The sequence below is a fragment of the Notechis scutatus genome, chromosome 1 (genome assembly GCF_049901735.1).
Source record: "Notechis scutatus isolate UNSWTSFEM ecotype Mainland chromosome 1, rNotScu1.2, whole genome shotgun sequence".
Classification (NCBI taxonomy): Eukaryota; Metazoa; Chordata; class Lepidosauria; order Squamata; family Elapidae; genus Notechis; species Notechis scutatus.
Window position 1 is genome coordinate 322,837,032 of NC_142009.1, and position 23,172 is coordinate 322,860,203.

Here is a 23,172-nt window from a genome sequence, read left to right on the forward strand (position 1 = left end):
TGGAGAATCGTGCACCTGATCTGTACATTTCTGTCTTAATGTCTTCACAGTGCTTGAAGGAAGAAGTTACAATAAATGTTTCTTGAGATCAAGTGTGAAGATGGGATGGGATGGGAATACAAGATTTCAAAGATTAAGAATGGATCCATTTCTTCCTTTAAAACAGGGGTCAGCAACCTGTGGCTCTTTCAGCCCTCTGTTGTGGATCCCTGTTGGATCCCACCTCCCCTCCCCGTCACTCCTCGCCTGGCCTGAGAAGGTAAGGGGGATGGCGGGGGATGGAGACTTGCTCCATATTCCAGAGCAGGAGGTGACTGTATGGGGAGTAAGTGACTTCAAGTTGGCCACACCCACCCAGTCACACCGGTTGTTAAATTATTGACTCCTGGTGTTTTCTGTGGGAAACTGGTCCAAATAGCTCTTTGAGTGTTTAAGGTTGCAGACCCCTGCTCTAAAACAATGTTTCTCAACCTTGGCCACTTGAAGATGTAAGGATTCTTCAGCTCTCAGAATTCCCCCACTAGTTCTGCTGGCTGGAGAATTCCAGGAATTGAAGTCCACACATCGTCAAGTGGCCAAGGTTGAGAAACCCTGTTCTAATCCAAGAGCTGGCCATTTTCTGAACCTCTTTGAGTCTGTTGTGGTTAGCCGGCAGTAGGTGCAGACGGCTGAGGAGAGTGAGGACTCCGATGAGGGGCCAGGACCATTAGGGAGTGGACTGCGGCCTTCAGAGATTGTGGGGGCTGGCAGCAGCGATGAGGAGGTTCCCGAGGAGCCTGTGCCAAGTGCGCATGCGCGCAGAGCTGCTCATAGGAAAGAGCAGCTGCAACAGCACGGGCGACTCGGGAGTAAGGCTGCAAGGTAATGGCCCCTCCTTCAAGAAGATAAAAGCCAGCTGTGAATCAAACGTTCTTTGTAGGAAGCAAAAACATTTTGAAACTCCAGCCTTGTGGACATTGCAGTATCTTAAGTTGGCATTTGAAGACTCTTGTGTTGTAAACTATTTCTTATCTGTTATTCTTGTCAGCCTCGCACAGTTTTGGCGAGGCTTGTGCTTATCAAAGTTAATTAATTTGCAGCAGCCTTTTAACCGGGGATTCGTAAGAATCATTAAAAGGTTTCTCTTCCCTTTGGTTTGTTTTTGTTTTATTGGAAAAGGGTAAGAACAGAGTCTCCCACTCTAATGTTTTCCTTTACAGATTATGGCTATGCAGAATTTCTTCTGTGATAGCTTTCTTTTTTCTTGGTTCTTGCTTGCAGCAATTTTTAGCTGCAGGACTTTCAGCCCCTTCCTGTTTAGATGGGGCCATGCAGATTATCAAGATTTGTAAGAAAATTTGGGGGGGAAAGTTCAGTCTGAAACTGCAAATATATCTCCTTAGTCTTTCCCTTCTTCCTAAAGTCTTTTCTTTCCATGCCTGGCACTATCAAATCTTACAAATGGCATATACAAGGTAAGCTGCTGTTTCTTTTTAATTGTCTCTGTTGTAATAGTCTTATTTTTATAATTACAGCAGTTCTTTTATTATTCCAGCAGGATTAAGCCTTCTCAAATGTTCTTCAGACACATTGAACTAAGGTTCCTGTGATTTGCATTCAATTCATACTTGCTTCAAATTAGGAAACGGTACAGGTAATACAGAGTGTTTCCCAAATGCTCTGTTATTTTGTAAATAAACCTATGAGAAATACCTTGTTCTGCTTTTCACACTTCTCCAAGCAATCATTCTGTCTAAGAGTGCAGAATTCTTTTGGATTTGGTGGAGAGAAGTGATGAAAAGTTTACAACTATTTTAATCTTTCATTTGTAGCTCTTTCTGAACCAAAAGATATGTATAATTGGTGATGTCATTAAGTTCTTGAAGTGGAAGGGGAGAAATTTGAGGGCATCCTTTGGAGGGGCCAAAAAAGGTAGTATTTTCAAAGCTTAAGAGACCCTTTATAGATCTTCAAAAATGGTTATACTGTAAGTATCAAGCTCCAAAAACCAAGAAAGACACATTGTGATTTTTCCAAGCAGATTTCTTTATTGTTCCTTGTCCACAGGCAGACTTTTGTTTATTAAATTTGTTTGCCATCCATCTCGTCACAACAATCTTGCCAAACGAAAACAGACTACCAGCTATATAAATCATATACTCCAGGAATTATTAAGGAGGAACCGTCTTCAACCTCTTTCTCTCACACAAAGTATCTGAACTGAGTTGTCTCTTCCTCCTCTGGAATGCACTCCCTGTCTCCTGGGAATCCAGATTACATTCCATCATAGTTAAGTGTATAGCGGGGAAATTATGGTCTTCCCCTGGTTGTTTAAATACTTTTATTTATATTTTTAATTGTCTATTATTATCTACTTCTCCATTATTTTTAATGTTTTTATTTCTGAGCCACCCAGAGTTGTCAGGAGTCAAGGAGCATATAATTTTAATCAACGAATTAATAATAATTCTATCCATAAGCTATTGCATGCTCCAAGGCATGTTGGGATACAGCTTGCAAGCCTTGGATTATCAGATGAAAAATCCAGATGACCATTAGAAAGATTTCAAAGCAAAGAATTACATTTGCTTGTATTTGTTTACTGCCTTCTAACAATTCTCTGGGTGCCTTCAGTTCAGTTCTGATAACTGCGAGTGATTTCATTCTCTCTCACATGGAAAACATGCTACAGAAGGCTTTTTTAAAAAAGAAACCTGTTGCAGATTGTATATTATAGAAGCATAAATGATGAAAGACAGTGACACAGTGGTTAGAATGCAGTACTGCAGGCTACTTCTGCTGATTGCTGGCTGCCTGCAATTTGGCAGTTTGAATCTCACCAGACTCAAGGTTGACTCAGCCTTCTGTCCTTCTGAGGTGGGTAAAATGAGGACCCAGATTGTTGGGGGCAATAGGCTGACTGTGTAAACCGCTTAGAGAGGGCTGTAAAGCACTGTAAAGTGGTATATAAGTCTAAGTGCTATTGCTATTGCTACAAATCAAAGAGCTGTAGAGTTGGAAGAGATTACTGAAATCATCTAATCCAACCCTCTGACTTGTATGGGACAATTGATTAGACTATGCATGAAAGGGGCTGTTCAGCAGTGGTGGTATTCAGCCGGTTTGCACCGGATTGGGCGAACCGGTAGCAAGAATTTGGCGTGGGTCGCCGAACCTGTAGTAAGTTCTGGCTGGCCACGCCCCCCCGCCCGATGCTTGCTCACCCCACCCGCCTGCCTGACATTCGCCTAAGGTATTTCTTTCTTTTTTCCCCCTCCCGACAATCAGCTGTAGATAAGATCAGCTGTGCCAGGATTTCCCTTGCTGAGGCCCAGGAAGGCAAAAAACGGAGGGAGGAGGTAAGCTGCCCCTCCATTTTTTGCCTTCCAGAGCCCCAGAGGAGCCTTAGGGGAGCAAAAAACACCCCCCCCGAGGCTTCTCTGAGGCTAGGAAGCTCCCAAAGGGAGAGCTTGGAGGGTGCTGCGCGCACCCCTCCCATGCTCTGTTCCTTTTCTTCCAGAGTCCCAGAGGAGCCTTAGGGGAGCAAAAATGCCCCCCAGAGGCTCCTCTGTGGCTAGGTAGCTCCCAAAAATGGGTGGGGGCTGCAAAAAAGCCACGCCCACCCAGTCACATGGCCACACCCACCAAGCCACACCCACAGAACCAGTAGTAAAAGTTTTTGAATCCCAGCACTGCTGTTCAGCCTCTTTTTAAAAAGCCTCCAGAGATGGAGACCCACAGCCTCCCTATGTACTGTAGACTGTTCTAGTGTGATACCATCACAAAGTTTTTCCTTATGTTTACCCAACATCTAGGTAACTTATAGAGGAAGCCCTCGACTTACAACAGTTCATTTAGTGATTGTTCAAAGTTACAACGGCACCGAAAAAAAGTGACTTACGGCCATTTTTCACACTTTATGACCATTGCAGCATCTCCACAGTCACATGATCAAAATTCAGATGCTTGACAACTGGTTGATATTTATGAGGGTTGTAGTGTCCCAGAGTCATGGGATCCCCTTTTGCAACCTTCTGGCAAGCAAAGTCAATGGGGAAGCCAGATTCACTTAACAACTGTAGTGATTCACTTAACAACTGTGGCAAGAAAAGTCGTAAAATGGACCAAAACTCACTTAACACATTTCTCACTTAGCAGCATCAATGTTGGGCTCAGCTGTGCTCGTAAGTCAAGGACGATCTGCATTTGTTATTTCTGGTCCTGGTTTTCATAGCCTTGAAAAACATGAGTAGCTTCCTTTTATGTACCTAGCTAAGCTTCTTTTCTTCTGACTGAATATCCCAAATTTCATCAAAAAGTTGAGCCCATAATCGTTGTCAAAAGCACACCCTCAATTATTTCTTAGTGGAAAACACACAGACATGGAAATGGAAAGTCAATATTCTGTCTTGGCATCCCAGTGCTCAGAAAGGAAGCACAGGGCATTGTTGTGCATGGCATCTGGAAGATTGCCTTACATTATTTTACAGGTCTGGTGGCTACGCAGGGACCCTTTGATCTAACTCCAAACTAGAAGAAGCTCCATGCCTTTCCAGAGACTCGATATGTCCAGGAATGCTGCTGCTGATGTCCCAGGCAGAATGTCCCCATCTCCAAAAGGCAGATTCAGCACCTCCCCACCTCCCCATATCATAGGAAACACCATCTGAAGGCTCAAGAGGGCTAAATTTAGCAGCAATTTAATCTGAAAGGAGGCCTCAGTCTTGCAATATCAATCAGGGTAGCTTGTACCCTTGGACCCTCCCTGTGATATTTTTATTGAGTTCAGCATGTCAAGGATTACAGGGCCAAAAAAAAAGTCACCTTCTTCTGGAAAAGCTTAACTTGGCTTTTCAGATGCAACCAATGTCCAAACTACCAATTTCCGAGGCTAACTCAACCCAGCTGTTGATCTTTCCCGCTGCCCCCACTCAGCCACCGTCTTTCCTCTTCTGTCTTTGGGGATAAAGGCTTTGGGGTGCATAGCACATCTGCCTGCTTAGTACAGAGAAGAATGCAGATGTCCAACAGGCAGCAGCTTTGAATCAAAGAAGATGGTGGGAAACCCTTAGAATGTTATGTGCTGCGAATGAATGGAGTATAGTATGCTGTATCCCGCGGATTGTTTAACAATTAAAATTTTTCATGATTCATTCATCACAAACTATAAAATATTTAATACCTCTTGAAGAGAAGGTTGGAAGTCATTATGTTTCATAACTTTAGGTGGGATTTCCTTTCTTTTTCTTGTCCACACTTCTTTCCTCTTTTCTCCTTTTCTCCCTTTTTCTACGGATTTGTTTATTTTATACAAAATCCTCAATAAATGTAAGTAAAAAAGCAGACTATTTAAGACATGAAGTACAAACTGTAAGGCTTGGGATTCACAGGTCAGATGATAGGAAAATCAAATAAAACATACGGAATGGCTGCAAATCAGTAGTGGTATGCTACTGGTTCAGACCGGTTTAGCCAAACTGGTAGTTAAAAAAAAAAAAAGCCTCCGACGATCAACAATAAGCTGAGAAGAGAAAGAGAAAAGAGCAAGACCAGCCCTCCCACCAGCCCCTGCACTTTTCTCTTGTTTATCCTTTCAGCTGATTGGCGCTGCAGGCCTCGGCTGGTGTGGGGAAACCTGCGTGAGTGTGTTAGGTGTGTGCACGATCACCGAACCAGCAAGATCCCATTGCTGCTGCAAATATGCTAATCCTGGCCTGCTTCAACCCCGAATGATTACATACATAGTACATAGTACAAAGCCAGCCCATCTGGCTAGTTTAATGTATAGTACACACTCAGAACATGGGTTAATGCTATAACCAGGTTAAACCTGGCATATAAATGTGGTTAGTGAGGTGAAGGGGAGAATGCTTGAAGCTGGATACAACTAAACCACATGAATAGGCGTACTATTCTGTCTTTTGACTCACTTGCTGAATATAAAGACAGATAGAATAACTCTACAAATTCTTCCATACAAAGTTCCTTTTATTGGATTATATTAGGTATCCTCAAGGTAACTCACAGTTATGTCAAGATGCATCTAATGTCCAATTCTTTGCATAGTTGAAATCATAGTGTAAAATGATAGTAATCTTTTCCCCTATTTCATCCCATAGTAATAGAGCCAAAGGAGAAGCGCTATCCCGAAGCTAGGGTCCGAGCAAGAGTGAAGACCCCAACCCATCAAGGATCAATTTAGTGAGCAATCAGGATTACAGATGTGGCCACATGACATGAACTACATTTCCCAGGATACCTTAACTACATTTACCATGATACATTCCCTTAAGGGGACAGCTCCCAATTCCTAACTAACTATCCAATTCCCATTAACTATAACTGGCTGCACAGCACATGTACACAGTAGAGGAACATATTCCTATGCTAAGCAAAAATAAGCTACCATAGTTTGCATTCTCATGGCATGCCTAATTATAGTGCAGCTTATATAATGCATGAATCTAGCCATAGTATGACAGGTTATAAGATGTCGCTTTTATGGCATGAAGTCTAGGTTGGTTTGGTGAGGCAAAGAACAAAAGCTTGTTTGTTCCAGCTCCACTAACGGGTAATTTGAGTGCTACAGCATTTTCCATCACTCTGGCTCAGAAGGTGCCTGTAGGCCCAGAGTGACATACAAGCTAAATCCACAAGCTGATAATACTGGGATTGGACTTCACACACCAGCATTTTCCATCCCTTCTAAATCTGCAACGCTTCCCAATCTTGACAGCTTTAAAATGGGTGAACTTCAACTCCCAGAATTCCTCAGCCAGCAGCCAAGGTTAGGAAATACTGATCTAATGGTAGAGTTGATCTTGTGGATGAGTTTCACACACATGTCACGTGCAGATCTTGGAATGTCCGTTGTGAAGTAGGATATGGAGGTCTTAGTCCTCTCATAATGTTTCTCTCTTACTATTATCTGATTCTGCTGCTGCTGCTGCTGCTGCTTATGGAGGATCTATGCACCATAACTGTCATGGAAATTGATCAACATTTCCTCCTGCTACATAAAAACAGCCTAATTCGCTGTAGTAAACAAGCTGAACTAGATCAGGTCTAGCTAACCAGAGCTATCTACCAATATGCTTTTTCTCATCATTCTAATAAAGATCTGAACTTGTTGGCAAGAAGCAAACTTTGGGGCAGATGGGAAAAAAAAACTATTAATACTTTGCTGCTGCTTCAGCTAAGCCTTTTCTGTACCTATCTTGACTTCCTCAGATGGATCTGCCTGCCTGCCTGCCTGCCTGCCTGCCTACCTACCTACCTACCTACCCATCTATCCATCCATCCATCCATCCATCCATCCACCCATCCATCCAGTGGTGGGATCTGAATAACTTAACAACCAGTTCTCTGTCTGGATAGACGTGGCCGGTTGGTCATGTGACTGGGTGGGTGACATCACTCATTACACCCAGCCCTGCCTCCTGGCCACTCACCTCAAAGGCAGAGGTAGGATTCAGCTGATTGGGGATAATCCCACCACTGTCTGGCCCCACCCCCACCTGTTTATCGGCTTGGTTTCCGGCTGTTTTTGGGCCATTTGGGGGGCGTTTTTGGGCTGATGGCCCAAAATGAGCTGAAAAACAGCCAAAAAATGAGTGGGGGCAGGGCCAAACAGTAGTGGGATTTTCCGGTTCGCTGAACTGTACAGAATCTTAAATACCGGTTCACCTGAACTAGTATGAACTGGCATCTATCTAATCTATCTATCTATCTATCTATCTATCTATCTATCTATCTATCTATCTATCTATCTATCCATCTATCTATCTATCTATCTATCTATCCATCCATCCATCCATCCATCCATCCATCCATCCATCCATCCATCTATCTATCTGCCTATCTATCTTCCCACCTACCTTCTTTATCCATTTACCCACCCACCTACCTCTCTCCCATACTCCTAAAAATGTCTTTAGCAGACTTTAACAGAAGTTGGAAGGGACCTTAAAGGTCATCTAATCCAACCCTCTGTTGAGGCAGGAAACCTATACCATTTCAGACAAATGGTTATCCAATCTCTTCTTAAAAACCTCCAGTGTTGGAGCATTCACAACTTCTAGAGGCAAATCATTCCACTGATTAATTGTTCTGTCAGGAAATTTCTTCTTAGTTCTAAGTTGTTTCTCTCCTTGATTCGTTTCCACCCACTGCTTCTTGTCCTTCCTTCAGGTGCTAAACATGCACCAGCATTCTTCCCCTGCAAGAAAACTAATTTTTAACTCTGAATCTGCCAAGGGGATTCAGATTGCTGTATTCAAGCAGAAAAGCCTCCTGAATACTGTGCTGGGTCTCACCCACTGCAATAACCTTTATGAATGACAAGCAACGAGTGAAAAGCCTCTGACTACCCTTCCAGATACCCTTGCAAACAACCCAAGAATGCCCTCTAGTGCTTGGTTGCTGCAAATCTCCAGCGTTTGGATGGTTTCTGCTGGAATTTTCATAGGTCCAAATAATAACTAGACAACCCATACCCTGTTGAGTCATCATTTCAAAGATATTTTATTACCTAAACAGAGAAAAAGAATGAGCACAGATGGGTAAAAAAGCAGTGGGAGCAACTTTTGGCTTCCTGCAGGCTTCACCACTGAATTTCCTTGTGGCAAGCTGGCAGGGAATTCAGAAATCCTTTCTTCTTTCCCTCCCTACCTGTCACTCTATCATTATCTTCCATCCTTTCCCTTCCCTTCTCAATAGGCAGGTAAATGGTTGAGGGTGGATGGGTGGGATTGAGAATGACTGGGAAGCTGTCATAAAACATTCAAGATGAGTGGCACATGACTACAGCAGCAGCCAAGCAGAACTGAACATCCCCAAATTTCATTCCCTCCAGAGTCATGGGTCCCAGATTTTGGGTGCATTCTGTAAGCTATCCCGTTTGAGGTATCTTGCTTCAAAAACTGTTGTCCTATGATGCACCATTTTCCCCAGTTAAAGGTTATAGAAATGACAGTTTGGTAATATATTGATAATACTGCTAATTAACAGACAAACCTGTTCCAAACATCAGCAAATGCAGATTTTGTAAAGAAAAAGAGGAAACTGTGGGTTACAGATTCCATAAAATTGAGCATAAACTGTGTCAGGACAAAAAGTATAATTTCTGAGATTTCCACATATATCACCAAATTGAAGAAGTTATTCCTGTTATGTTTGAGGCATGGGTTTAATGAACGGAGACCAGACTGTAAACCGTGAACTTCAGCTCTTTATTCACAAGCATAACAGAGACAAAAAACCCCTGGCTAGCAGTCACTCTTTTATAGAGTAAGCTGCTATCCGGATAACCAATGGATAGCGTTATAGCGTTTGAATCTTGGCGCGGCCCGTCAACAGCCAATCAGATTGCTCGGAATGAGCCAATCATAACTTGCCATTATATGGGCCAATAGGAAGTGCAGGATTACGATCCTGCTATGCAAATGAATCTTTATTAAATACATTTCTTTAGTTCACAACAATTCCCACCATTGGCTGTTTGTTGTTGCAGTCCAGTCCTCTATCTTTTTAAAAAACTTCTCTTCCCACCAAATCATCACTGCTTGGAAGCTGTTAATATGATAATCAAAATAAACATAGTTGTGATCCAAAACAGGAAGGTATCTTTGATCGCATAATCCAAACAACAACAATCCAATAATTAGTTTTTTTTACAAATTTCTTTGAATTCTTTTGCCAGAAAGGAAGCTGGGGAGGGAGAGGGAAATGGCTGTATTAGTAATCTGGCAGCCAGCCTTAAAAAAAATAAATCCTTTTTTGGGTGCTACATGATGAAATGTAATCTGTGGGGAGTCAAGAATCCTCTCAGCCACGTTTTCTTAGCTTAACTGCTGGTTTAGGTACCTAAGAGTTATTCAAAATGCTACAAATTCCAGAGCAAGACAGGAAAATCCCCTTGTCAACAGAGGGATCTAACTCCACCCCTCTGGTCATAAAGTTCTAATAAAAACAGCAGATTAATGTCTGCGGAAAGTTGTGTCTGCGCAAAACTGTAGACTTAGCTTTATATGGCAACAAATAAATACGGACCCAAAAGGATCTTAGACAATCCACATTTATTCTCTCTCTGCCAAATAGGCCAAATGATCCAACTAAGCTCCCCTTTTCCTTCTTCAGTTGTGGCTGCCTCTTTCTCTCAATGCTTGGCCCCAAAACAGGGACCTAAAAACTTTCTCTAGTGCCAAGCCAGGATCAAGCCAAGACTTGTCTATGACGTAGTCTAAGCAGCCAGACAGACAGCCGTCCCTTCTCCCTTCCTCATATCCTCACCACACCCCGATATCTCCTGCCTGGATCTTTCCCCCTGTCTCAGGATTCCTATCCAGGAAGAGACACTGAAGGTCACTAGTCAGAGACTGTATGGTTTCCCTCCTGAAGCCTCCTCCCCAAATCCTTGCAGGCTGAGAAGAGGGTGCATGAATCTGCAGCGCAAGGCCGAGGCAAACAGGCAGTTGTGAACCATGCGTACCAACCAGATTATGAAATACACTCTCTTTACCTCCTGCTACCTCTTCTGGGTGAGTCAAAAGGGTAAACACACGGCAGTGCTGGAATTTGCATTGGCTTTAACAGGGAAAGCCACTGGTTCCCCGGAAGGCTGCCTACCAGGGATGGTGTCACAAAGGCCTTATAACCGGTCTTGTATCTTAAACTTTGGGAATGCTGGGTCAGCCAAACTCTTCTTCTTTAGCAAATCTGTTAGTGTTCAGACAAATAAGAAACTGGGTGTGCCTTCGTTTTTCTTCCTTCAAAGGTAGCCAGTGGACTCATGGTGGCTGTTGGGATTTATGCCAGGCTCTCCAAGGAAGCAGGTGAGTGGCCTGATCCTTTACAGAATTTGCCAGTGTTGGTAGAAATATCCTTCTGGGTTCAGTTCCAAGTGGGGAAAAAGACACTGGAAACATGGAGGCTGTTTGGAAAGATGGTTTAATGGTGGACAGGACCACATGGCTTGGGGCTCCAAAGTGAAAAGGACGATCACATGCTTCAAGATGTTGGGTGAAGGAAAAGAAGGGCGAGATGCTGAGAGACCCTTAGTTTTATACCCTCTGTAGGGCCACACCTTAGTGTTTCCTGTTCCTGTGTCAGAAATGTATCCCATTGGCTGTCAGACTCCCAGGGGCAGGGGTCTTAACTAACTTGGTAGGCTTTGTCTGGACCACATGGCTTCACCTGAGTGCTGGCTGATGCAATCTTGGTGAGATGGGTAGAGGCTTTTGTTATGTAGAATACTCTGGGCCAGGCCTTAATGGCCTGCCCATTAACAAAGGTGGAGGTGAGCTTCTGCTTCTGAGGTGAGTTTCTGCTTCTGAGTTTCTACTTCTCTTTTTAGGGGAAATATTCTGCCTTTTTAGTATATCCTGAAATATTTCATTTTCCTAGGAGAGGGGTGGGTTATAACTTCCAACACCAGGATGCAGTCTGCATTAGGAGGAAGATGAGAAATCTTGTCCTCGTGGCCATATTAACATGCTATTTTCCAGCCCTTGAGGCAACAACTGGTGTAACTTGCACTGTCCCAACAGTCTGTCTCAAGAAGGAGGCTGGCAAGTGGTGCTGACCGTACAAGTTTATGAGGAACAGATGGGATGGTCTGTGAGAATGTCCTTCAAAGGCAGGAGAAGGAGAGCCATCTAGGCCAGGGGCAAGGCCGCAAGCATACGGCCCACGGGCCACATCCGGCCCGTTGGTCTTTTTTTAATCCGGCCCGCCGAAGATTGGTACAGAATTAAGATTTGATGTGAATGATTGAATGATTGTATTCATTTGATTTTGACTTGTAATGACAGGCATTTCGACACCAGGTGGCGGCCCGTCTGTCAAATTTTAAAAGTCAATGAGGCCCCCGAGCCAAAAAGTTTGCCCACCCCTGATCTAGGCAATGGTCAGATAAGAGGCAGCTTGCCCCACAGAAGGAATGGGGCCATGACAAATGGAGAGTCTCTAAGGAGACTCTCTTTAGTTTCTCGGACTGTCAAGGCCAAGGAGGGTGGGGTAGGGAGATGTACAGTAAAGATTCTTTACTGTAACATTACAAAAGGTAGTTAGGGGCTCCTGCTTGGCAATTTTTATCTGGATTGTCTCTAAAGACTTATATTAGGAAAAGTAACAGATGATATATCTTCTGGCTTTGCTTCTTCATGAACCAAGTTTCATTTGTCAGTGAGAAAACCAAACATCAATTAATCTCCTTAACTGGGGAGGGGACTAAAACTCCCAGTTCCCTGGTCTCTGGCCTGGTGCCTTAACCACTAACTCAAACTGGGGGCTAGTACTATATAACGAGAGAGGATGAAGAGTTTTCACAGCAAACCAAGATGGGAGTCCAGGTTTCAAACTGGGATGAGAAGGAAAAGGAGATTAGCCTAAGAACAAAACAGCCTAAGAACCAAACCATTAACAAAGTCCTATTTGCAGGTTTGAACTTCTGCTTATTAATTAATTCATATTTAATTATTTAATAAATAAATTGTCATGCTCAAATTCTCCCCTCAGCCCCACTCTCCAATGCTTCAGATCCTCTGCTTGGATGATGTTGTCCTACTACCGAGGTTATTCCTGGAACTTTTTAAGTAGTGTCTCCATCTTTTCCCAGGTGTTGTGGACTCCTTGTTGGCCGATCCTTCCGTAATTCTTTTAGCAGTGGGCACCCTGATTTTCTGCATCACCTTTGTGGGATGCTTGGGAGCCTTACGGGACCTCACGCTGATGTTGAAAATGGTACGTTCGAAGGGATCTCCCTTTTCTCCCCCATCAGCCACCCTTGGGGGGCAACGAGGAATTCTTCTCTATCCCTTTGAGAGTAGTAGATCTTCTCACAGCAGGCAAAGCTTTCATTTCATATAACAGATAATCAGAGTTGGAAGGGACCTTGTAGGTCATCTAGCCCAACCCCCTGCCCAAGTGGGAGACCCAACACCATTTCTGACAAATGGCGATCCAATCTCTTCTTGAAGGTCTCAAGTGATGGCGCTCTCACAACTTCCGAAGGCAAAGCTGTTCCATTGGTTGATTGTTCTCACTGTCAGAAAGTTTCTCCTTATTTCCCGATTGAATCTCTCCTTGATTAGTTTCCATCCATTGTTTCTTGTCTGGCCTACAGGCGCTTTAGAAAATAGCTTGACCCCTTCCTCCCTGTAGCAGCCCCTCAAATATTGGAAGACTGCTATCATGTCTCCCCTGGTCCTTCTCTTCACTAGACTAGTCATGCCCAGTTCCTGTAACTGTTCTTCATATGTTTTAGTCTCCAATCCCCTAATCATCCTGGTTGCTCTTCTCTGTACTTTTTCTAGAGTCTCAACATCTTTTTAATAATGTGGTGAACAAAACTGGATGCAGTACTCTAGGTGTGGTCTTACTAAGGCTTTATAGAGTGCTATTAGTACCTCCTTTGATCTTGATTGTATCCCTCTGTTAATACAACTTAGGATTCCATTAGCTTTTTTGGCTGCTTCTGCCCATTGCTGGCTCATATTTAGCTGGTTGTCCACTAAGACTCCAAGATCCCTCTCACAGTTACAGTTATTTTGTACTTGTGAACATCCCTTTGGTGTACCTGACTGGCCCAATTATGAACAGACAAAGGGTGCCAAGCTAGATGGACACCATCTAGAACAGGGATGTCAAACTCAAGGCCTGGGGCCCAGATCCGGCCCGCAGGGTACTTAAATTTGGCTTGTGGGGTTGCCCTGGAAACAGCAAAAGACCGGCCCATGTTGCCTCTGCCAGTGAAAACAGAGCTCTGTTTTTGTTGGCAGAGGGTTGCAAGAGTTCCGTTTTCACTGGTAGAGGGTTGCAGGAAGCCGTTGCAGCAGGAAGCAGGGCTCGGGAACCCGTTTTCACTGACACTCGGGCCACCTCAGGCGCCCCAACATGATTGATGTCGAGCTGGCCACACCCACTACCCTGGCCACGCCCACTACCCTGGCCACACCCACTACCCTGGACCCTCAAGGGCAAACACAACCCTGATGCGGCCTTCAATGAAATTGAGTTTGACACCCTGATCTAAAAGGAAGTTTTCCTACAAGAAGTTCCTCAAGGAATTGGCACACATTGAAAGAGGGATACCTGGCTCAATTCTTCATCAGTGTTGATTCAGAGTCCAGGGAGCAGGTGTGTGCTTGTTTGTCTATGATGAAGCATATTCTGTATGCAAATCTAAATTGAGATGAGACAGATGGGTGGTTTTTATCGGTGTGCAAATGTGCATTCTGCAGCTGCTAACTTTTTTTTCTTTTTCTTTTCTTTCTTTTATTCTTTTTGCTTTCTAGTTTGCCTGGATCTTGCTCATCATTTTCATTCTGCAAGTTGTGGCTGCAGTTTTAGGCTTCTTCTTCTCTGGCATGGTAAAAAACAACAACGACACTTGACACACCAACTTCTTCAGCCGTAGTCAAAGTGGGCGAGAGATTCCAGTGACAAATCCTCCAGTTCAGGCTTTTCTTGGTTTTCAAGTGGGCCATAAAAGGGTTTTCCTTATTGGCCCAAAGTTTGAGCACTTCCTGTGATAGCAACAGCAACAGCACTTAGACTTATATACCACTTCACAGTGCTGCACAGCCCTCTCTAAGCGGTTTACAGAGTCAGCCTATTGCCCCCAACAATCTGGGTCTTATTTTACCAACCTCAGAAGGATGGAAGGCTAAGTCAACCTGGAGGCTGTGGGTCTCCATCTCTGGAGGATTTTTAAAAAAAGGCTGAACAGCCCCTAATCAATTGTCATGCATATTCTAATCAATTGTCCTGTACAAGTCAGAGGGTTGGATTAGATGATCTCAGTAATCTGTTCCAACTCTACAACTCTTTGATTTATAGCAATAGCACTTAGACTTATAAACTGCCTCGTAGTGTTTTACAGCCCTCTTTAAGTGGTTTACAGAGTCAGCCTATTGCCCCCAACAATCTGGGTTTTATTTTACCAACCTCGGAAGGATGGAAGGCTGAGTCAACCTTGAACCTGGTGAAATTCGATCTGCCAAATTGCTCCATTTTTGTCTCCTAGGTGATGGAAAAAGCCACATTTTTGATGGGTGAGGCCATCTCCCACTATCGTGACAACCTTGATTTGCAGAACCTCATCGATTACATCCAGAAGAAGGTAACAGGTTCTGAATTTGCCTGGGTTCCAATATTATGTAGAAGTTCTGCTTCTAGAGTCTTAGTACTTTGCCTTCTAGAGCTTTATGCAGGCTCTGTATAGAAGCATTGATGTTCTTTCACATTTCATAGAGCAAGAACAATTATGTGGTCTGCAAAACTGGTCCATAGGTAGTCCTCGACTTATGACCAGAATTTCCATTGCTAAGCAAGATGGCTGTTAAGTGAGTTTTGGCTGATTTTACAACCTTTTTTTGCGAATTTAAGCAAATCATGGCAATCGTTAAATGAGTCACACAATTGCTGAATGAAAGTTGGCTTCTCCTATTGAGTTTACCAACTGGGAAGGTCACAAATGGCAATCATGTGACCTTGGGATAATGCAACCACATTGTAAATAGATCTCAGTTGCCAAGCCCCCAAATGTTGATCATGTAGTCATGGGAATGCTGCGGTGGTCATAAGTCTCTTTTTTCACTGCCACCATCACTTCGACCAGTTACTAAAGAAATAGTTGTAAGTCAAGGACTATTTCTACTGATTTGGAATTGTTTTTAAAAAGATCCAGCTATTGTTGCTAGGCATTGCCCTGTGTTTTCTATGTTATTCTTTTGTTCTAGTCCAAATTTGTGATTTCTTTAAATACAACGTTAAATTGCAGCACCTGCCTGTGCTGTATAGCTTAACAAAAAGACCATCAAAACTTTGAATAGGCTACAATCCCTGCTACTGACACACCCAATCCTTTTATTGATTCATTTTGAGTTCAACAGCACTGGAATTTATTTAAAGGACCATTAAGAAGCCCTTCCAGGAACTAATAACCTTGAGGGGTCCTTGGTTGCTTGTTCTCTTGCAAATGTTTCATTAACTAGGTAACATCATCAGTGCTAGAAAGGAGTCCTGTTTGCTGTCAGTTTATATTCTGGTCAGTGGTGGTATTCAGCTGGTTTGCACTGGTTCAAGCGAACCGGTAGCAAGGATTTGGCAAAGGTCACCGAACCAGTAGTAACTTCTGGCTGGCCACGTCCCCAACCTGGTTGCTTGGTCACCACTCGCTCGCTTGCCCTGCCCGCCTGATGCCTGATGCTCGCTCACTCCGTCCGCCTGATGCCCACCCACCCAGTCACTCCTTAAGGTATTTATTTCTTTTTTTAAAAAACCTCCCGACAATCCTCTCGCTTCTTACTGCTTCACCCAGGAGGCTTTCCTGAGGCCCAGGAAGGCAAAAAATGGAGGGAGGGGGCACAGCCCCCTCTATTTTTCACTTTCCTGGGCCCCAGGGAAGCTTCCTGGGAGCAAAAACGCCCCCTCAGAGGCTCCTCTGAGGCCAGGAAGGCCCCAAAACGGAGCATGAGGGGGGTGCTATGCCCCTCCTATGCTCCATTTTTTTTTCTTCCTGAGCGCCAGGGGAGCCTTCTGGGAGCAAAAATGTTCCCCCAGTGGCTCCTCTGAGTCCAGGAAGGTCCCAAAAACGGGGTGGGGGGTGATGCTGCAACAAAAAAGCCACGCCCACCCAATCACATGGCCATGCCCGCCCAGCCACACCCATCTAGCCACGCCCACAGAACCAGTAGTTAAAAAAAATTGAATTCCATCACTGATTCTGGTGACTTGCTAATGTCAACTCGTAAAGCATTCCTGGCTTGCTCTCAAGTTGCCATAAGAAGGAGCCGGGGGGCGGGGGAGATCTGATGGAGCAGTTTGTTGCTATGACCGGAGCACATTCCATGCATAGCTGTGCGGGTGGGAATGGTCTTGAAAACAAGCAAGCTCAGAGAGCACCTCATTTCAACCCTGAGCTACAAATAGTCTCCTTTATTGGCACTAATAACCTTGGTGAGATGCTGAAAAGGGCACCATAAAAGAGCAGAACCAACAACAAGAAGTTATTAATTCATTTTATGGGGGATCATTTTGGAATGGAATATTTGTGAATCAAATTTCTTATAGGATCTTATCTATGGTGGTGGGCATTTCCAAACAACAAGAGTACTATATCCAATTGCCATGTGGAATACCATTTTAATTTTGCTTCCAGCTTTTTATGGAAGAGCTACACTACTACGGTATTAAACATGTATGCTAAATATGCATATAACTGAAAAGAAGTGTTCTCTAGGTTAAATTTAGGTGTGTTTTGGTCTCCCTAGAGCAGATACTCCATAGACAGAAGGCAGAGCAAGATTATTAATATTATGGTCAGTCATACAGTCAGCCAGAAGTTAAGACTTGATTTGGCATTTTTGTCTACCTATTGACTCCTTTCCAAGGACCTCAGATAGGCAGATGTTGTTGTTTAATAATATTAACACTAAATGTCTGTGGAGATTCTCAGTCATCCAATCCAGGTCATGGTAGTCCCATGGTTCTTCCATAAAGAGGCAAAGTCCAGTTGCCTCTTGAAAAAGTACCTATGGCACAATATTCACACTATTCCCAGGAAAACTATCTTTTGCAATTGTCTGATGGCGATTTTGTCAATGCTGATGGTGTTCAAGTAGCGCTCCAGATGTTCTGGGATTGCACCCAAGGTGCCTATTACTCTTGGTGCTACCTTTGTTTCCTTTGACCAGTCATCCGACCTCTGTTTTTGCAGGTCTTTGTATTTTGTGATCTTCTCCAGTTCTTTCTCTTCTGTTCTGCATGTCATGTCCAGCATCCAGACTTTTTTGCATTATTATTAAACATGAAACTCAGTCAACTGAACATTTAAAAATGTATCACAAATATCATTGACTGGCACTGATGGTACGGGTTGCTGCCAGCATCCTAGGTATCAACCAAGTATCTTCTTAAAATGTACGATGTTGTTGTTATTGATGTTATTGTTGTTGTTATTGTTGTTGTTGTTGTTGTTATTATTATTATTATTATTATTATTATTATTATTATTATTATTATTATTATTATTCTCTATTCAACTTCACCCATAAGCTGCTGAAGCAGGCTGTCCTTGTGGGGCGTTTCTCTATGGTTTCATACATCCAATTACTTTCCTTGGCATTTGGTTTTGTTTCCCTCTCCTTCCCAGTTCAAGTGCTGTGGGGTTCACTCATACAAGGACTGGTCCCAGAATATTTATTTTGACTGTCGAGACTCTAATCCCAGCCTGGAGCGTTGTGCAGTGCCCTTCTCTTGCTGTCTGCAAGATAAAGAGGTAAGACAAAAGGGAAATCGGAAAGTGAACTTCAAACATGTTCGTGTCTGTGGTAAGTGGGAGGATGTACAGTACTTTAAGTTACTATGGCAATAAGACTGGGGATACACTATAGTATAAAATTCTAAGTATTTATTTAGGCCATTAATTTCTATAAATGCAGATGCTGCTATCCAGAAGCCAAGGAGACCGTTTTATTAAAAAGTAAGCATTTTAACAAATCAGTGTCTAGAACTCCAACCTCTGAAAAGTTATAGCAGATTACAAGAATTAACTTCAAACAAAGATTTACAAAGTTAATGTGGACCTTTTGTTGTTTATTTTGAAAAGAGAGCACCCTCCAATTTTATAAAGCACCACTACAATAATTAGCTTTTATTCACAAATCTACAATTTGAGGAAGCATTACAGGTGGGCAGAAATGTTATTCTACTCTCCCAGAGGTCTAGCAGCTTGATTAGAACTTATCACTGGCTTTTGCCACTGATGTTCCTGATGCAAATTTATGTGGATAATTTTATCATAAAGTTTTCCAAAATTTGGGGGATGATAAGCAGGGTTAATTTTTTTTTACTCTGTCCTAATATTATGAAGCAAGACTGCTGTTTTGTTCTTCATAGCTAGCAGCTCGAATGACTTGCTGGAGCACCATATGTAGAGATTGTAGGAGTGGGGCTGTGACAGTCTATGGTGGCAAACCCCCTTCTTCCCACACCTTTTCTGATACAGTTAGTCCTTGACTTACAACCATGCACTTAGTGGCTATTCAAAGTGACAATAGCAATGAAAAAAAGTGACTCCTCCCTCATTTAAGGAGGTACAGTAATTTACTTTTCAGTATTGGATGCTGAAGAGCTAACAAAGAACAGCCAAAATCTCATATATGCTTTTTTGATATCTTGCCAATGGTCAATCGCACTTAAAGACGATGGGCCCTCATTTGCATGATCCTGCACTTGACTTCTCTTCATGTTCTCAACTTATTCTAGGTTATGCTAAACACCATGTGTGGCTATGGGACACAGAATCTTAAAGGCTGGCAAGCAGAGAATTTGGTGTACACAGAGGGCTGCCTAGAGAAGATTGTCCATTGGGGACGGAGCAACCTGTTGCTGATGGCTGGGCTGGCATTTGGATTGCTGGTCTTGGAGGTGAGGCACCAGGGCTGGAGGAAGTCAGATGAGCCTGGAGTAAGAGTGGGAGGATTTGGATAATTTAATCAGCTCAGAAGAACCCCTAAACTCAATGGATGGAAATTAATCAAGGAGAGAACCAACCTAGAACGAAGGAGAAATTTCTTGACCGTGAGAACAATTAATCAGTGGAACCACTTGCCTCCAGAAGTTGAGGGTGCTCCAACAGTGGAGGTTTTAAAAAAGAAATTGGAGAGTCATTTGTGTGAAATGGTAGACAGCTTCCTACCTGAGCAGAGGGTTGGACTATAAGACCTCCAAGGTCCCTTCCAACTCTGTTATTAAAAATCCTTGACCTCAACCACATTGATAATAAACACCATCAGTTTGATTGGGAAGGAACAAAAATAATTGGCTATGCCAACACTTGCCATGGACGTGAATTTATTGAAGCCAAATTTATTCTACCAACGGAGCAATTAACAAGCATATTGATCTACTGTAGACCCAGCATATGAATACATAAGAAATCAGACCATTTGAATGATTAACAGATAAAAGAACAAATCAGCTGCTCAGAATTTAAATATAGCTCCAAACGAACAACCAATCACACGACCAACTGACCGCACTGGCACACAAGACATTTATAAGTTAAAGAGGAATAGGATAAGAAAATCCTGCTGATGATGTTACCTGGTCTGGTAACGAAATGTTCAGAAACTAAATTGAAACAAACATGGAGCTCAAACCACTGCCACATATCTGTTATTCTGTGTCCAAAGTTACGGTGATGACTTGTGCATGGTGACCTCACGAATTCACCCTTTTGTACTTATGTCCCAGTGTCAGATATGAGTGCCTGTGACACTTGTCTTCCTCAGCCTTCTCCCTGTGGAAGCACAAAATTAGAGGAACCCCCAAACGTGCCACTTCTATGCAATATTAAAGTCTTTACATCCCTTTCTTGGGCTATATTGCTGAATTTTCTGTTTCCTTCTAGGTTGTTATCTTTCTTTTGGCGGTGATGCTCATTTACCAGATTGATTTCATCATCCAGAAGCGCAAAAGTACCAAGAGGAAGAGAAGGATGACACAGAGGTACCCTGAGAAGTGAGAAAGAAGGCAGCAAGGGATGGAAGTTGGCTGTAAATCAACTTTCCTGAACCTTTGGATGCATGAAACTGGATACTGAAACAGCCATCATTCCCACATTGCCTCAGAATTCTAGGACTTACAGTCCCAATATACTTGAAGGCCGGCTGATTGGAAAAGTCTGCTATAAACATGCACTTTTTAGGTATCAGTTGCAGGAAGAGGATTTTTTTTTTCCATCCCAAATTGGGTTTGAAATAATTGTGATTATTATATCGTGGTTTATATGGATTGAAGAAACAAGCAGCCTGGTCATGGAGGTTCAGTTAAGAGTGCCTGACTCCAAAGGGAACCATATTCTCGGTGTACTCTTGGTGGATATATGGACACACATTGTCTTTCAACATCCAACAAACACAGATTGTGAGGAAAATACTGTGAAATGGGTCAGCCATTCTAGGTAGACCAAACTAAGAAACCAATGCCACATAGTCAAGACTATTTTTATTGTAAAGGTAGACGCTACAGGTAGTCTCATCTTATGTCTGATTGCTTATCAACCATTCAAAGTTACAACGGACATCCCAAAAGCTACTTATGTCCTGGTTCTGAGGGCTGAACAGTCACACGACCATATTTTGTGTGCTTGGCAGTCAGCTCGCCTTTATGGCCAGCTGCAGCATTCCACAGTCATGAGATTCCATGTGAATTAAGATGGTTTTTTACTGATTTCTGGCTTTTGGGGCCAGTTTCCAGCAAAAATGCCCTTAGGAATACATTTATTCACTTAACAACTGTGGCATTCCCTTAATGACCACTACAAAAAAAAAGCTGTAAAGTCAGGTCCAGTCACATGAGTGCATTGACTTACAATCATGCTGAGTTGTAACAGAAATTCCAGGCTCCATGACAGTCATAAATTGAGGATTATCTGTAATAATAGAATCTTGCAAGTCTGAATGTGCCTCCTCATTCCTCATTTAACCATCACTAGGGAGGGGTTTCCCTAAAACATTTTCTCAAGTTATTTTCTTGGTCTAGGCTCAAACCCCACTTATCTGACTGTTAACAGAATAACAGAATGGCAGAGTTCAAAGGAACCTTAGAGGTCTTCTAGTCCAACCACCTGCTCAGGCAGGAAACCCTGTACCATTTCAGACAAATGGTTATCCAATCTCTTCTTACTTGGTAGCGGTTCTTCCCAGGGGTGGGATTCTACCAGTTCGCACCTGTTTGCTAGAACCGGTTGTTAACATTCTAAGCAGTTCAGAGAACCGGTTGTTAAAAGAAATTACTGGCCTAATCCTGTAAGGATGGCAGGAAGGAAATATTCTGGTGTTGCTTACAGAAACTGCCTCTCCATTAACCCTTATTACATTCTTGGCAGGACTAGACTTCCTGTCACAGGAATGTCTCTGGAGTTTTTTTCCCCTCCTTTGCTGGTACTTTGCTTGTGTGGAGTGACCATTCAAAGTTACAATGGCACTGAAAAAAGTGACTTATGACCATTTTTCACACTTACGACTGTTGCAGCATCCCCACAGTCATGAGAGGCCAGGCGAGGAGATGCATGCCTCGATGTGAGTGATATTGAGTTGTCCACGCCCAGCCAGTCACATGACCACCAAGCCATGCCCACCAACTAAGCCACACCCACAGAACCGGTTGTTAAAAAATTTGAATCCCACCCCTGGTTCTTCCTCAAGGACATTCCTTCCATTCTCTACAGATGGGGAAAAGTGAAAAAATAACCCTTATCCTCTCCACCTATAAAAGATTGAACCCAATGTTGTAATTCTTTATGAAATACAATAAAAACTTCCAAAAACAATGGTGATTAATTCATTTATCAGGGGTGTGATGTCACTTCCCAACCTCATGATTTTTACCAGCTCTTCCACCAATTTCAGGGGAGCAACCAGTTAGTTTATAAAGGAAGTCAGGTTTTTAGCAAATGACTAGACAACCTGCGCACCATTAGGTGATTGTTTCAGAGCTATTTCCTTACCTAAACAGGGAAACAGAATGACTAAGGGCGGGCAAAAAAGGAATGGGAACAGAAGTGACTTCCAAATTCCTGCCAGCTTCCTTATTGAGGAATTGCAAGACTGGCTGGGAAACTGTAACAAAATGTTGAAAATGAAGATCATGTGACCACAGCAGCAGTCAGTAACACTGAAACAGCCACACCTTTCCCACATTTCATTCTCGCAGAGCTTATGGGTGTGTAATTTTGGGGAATTCTTGTAAATTAGCTCATTTGAGGTACCTTGATTCAAAATTGTTGCCCTATGATGCACCGGTTTGCCTGTGATGAGAATTTTAGTAGTACAAAGATGAAGTCTACAGGGATAGTTATGAATTATCTGGCAGTGGGTCCATGTTGAAGCTCCTTGGCACTGCGCTGCTAAGAGTGTCTGGGCAAGAGACTTTGTGCCACCCATTTTTCTAGGCATTTTATTTATGGACCTTCCCTTCCTTTCCAAAAGAAAACCCTATGCTAGAACAGAAGGAAAAAGCTAATTACTTAATGTTTTCCTGAAACCTAAAATACGCTGTTAATGGAAGGGCACTGAATTTTAGGACCTTTTTGCCTATGGGAGAGTCAATGTGGTATAGTCGTTATGACACTGGGTCAGAAATAGGAGATTGTGAGTTCTAGCCCTGTTTTAGCACAAAGCCAGC

General features: G+C 43.0%; 1 protein-coding gene across 2 annotated transcripts; it reads left to right on the forward strand.

The window, feature by feature from the left end:
- The first annotated feature begins 9,864 nt into the window (after window positions 1–9,864).
- LOC113414108 (tetraspanin-33-like) lies at window positions 9,865–21,897 on the forward strand. 2 transcript variants are annotated; one of them, XM_026670823.2, is made up of 8 exons: window positions 9,865–10,517; window positions 10,754–10,811; window positions 12,596–12,720; window positions 14,274–14,348; window positions 15,005–15,100; window positions 18,134–18,259; window positions 19,249–19,410; window positions 20,396–21,897. In XM_026670823.2, exons 1-8 carry the CDS (start codon window positions 10,461–10,463, stop codon window positions 20,507–20,509), a joined length of 813 nt encoding a protein of 270 aa, XP_026526608.1. In that variant the 5' UTR covers window positions 9,865–10,460; the 3' UTR covers window positions 20,510–21,897. The 2 variants fall into 2 exon arrangements, with proteins under 2 accessions (XP_026526608.1, XP_087808651.1); XM_087952525.1 differs by having other exon boundaries at window positions 10,758–10,811.
- Window positions 21,898–23,172: the final 1,275 nt, after the last annotated feature.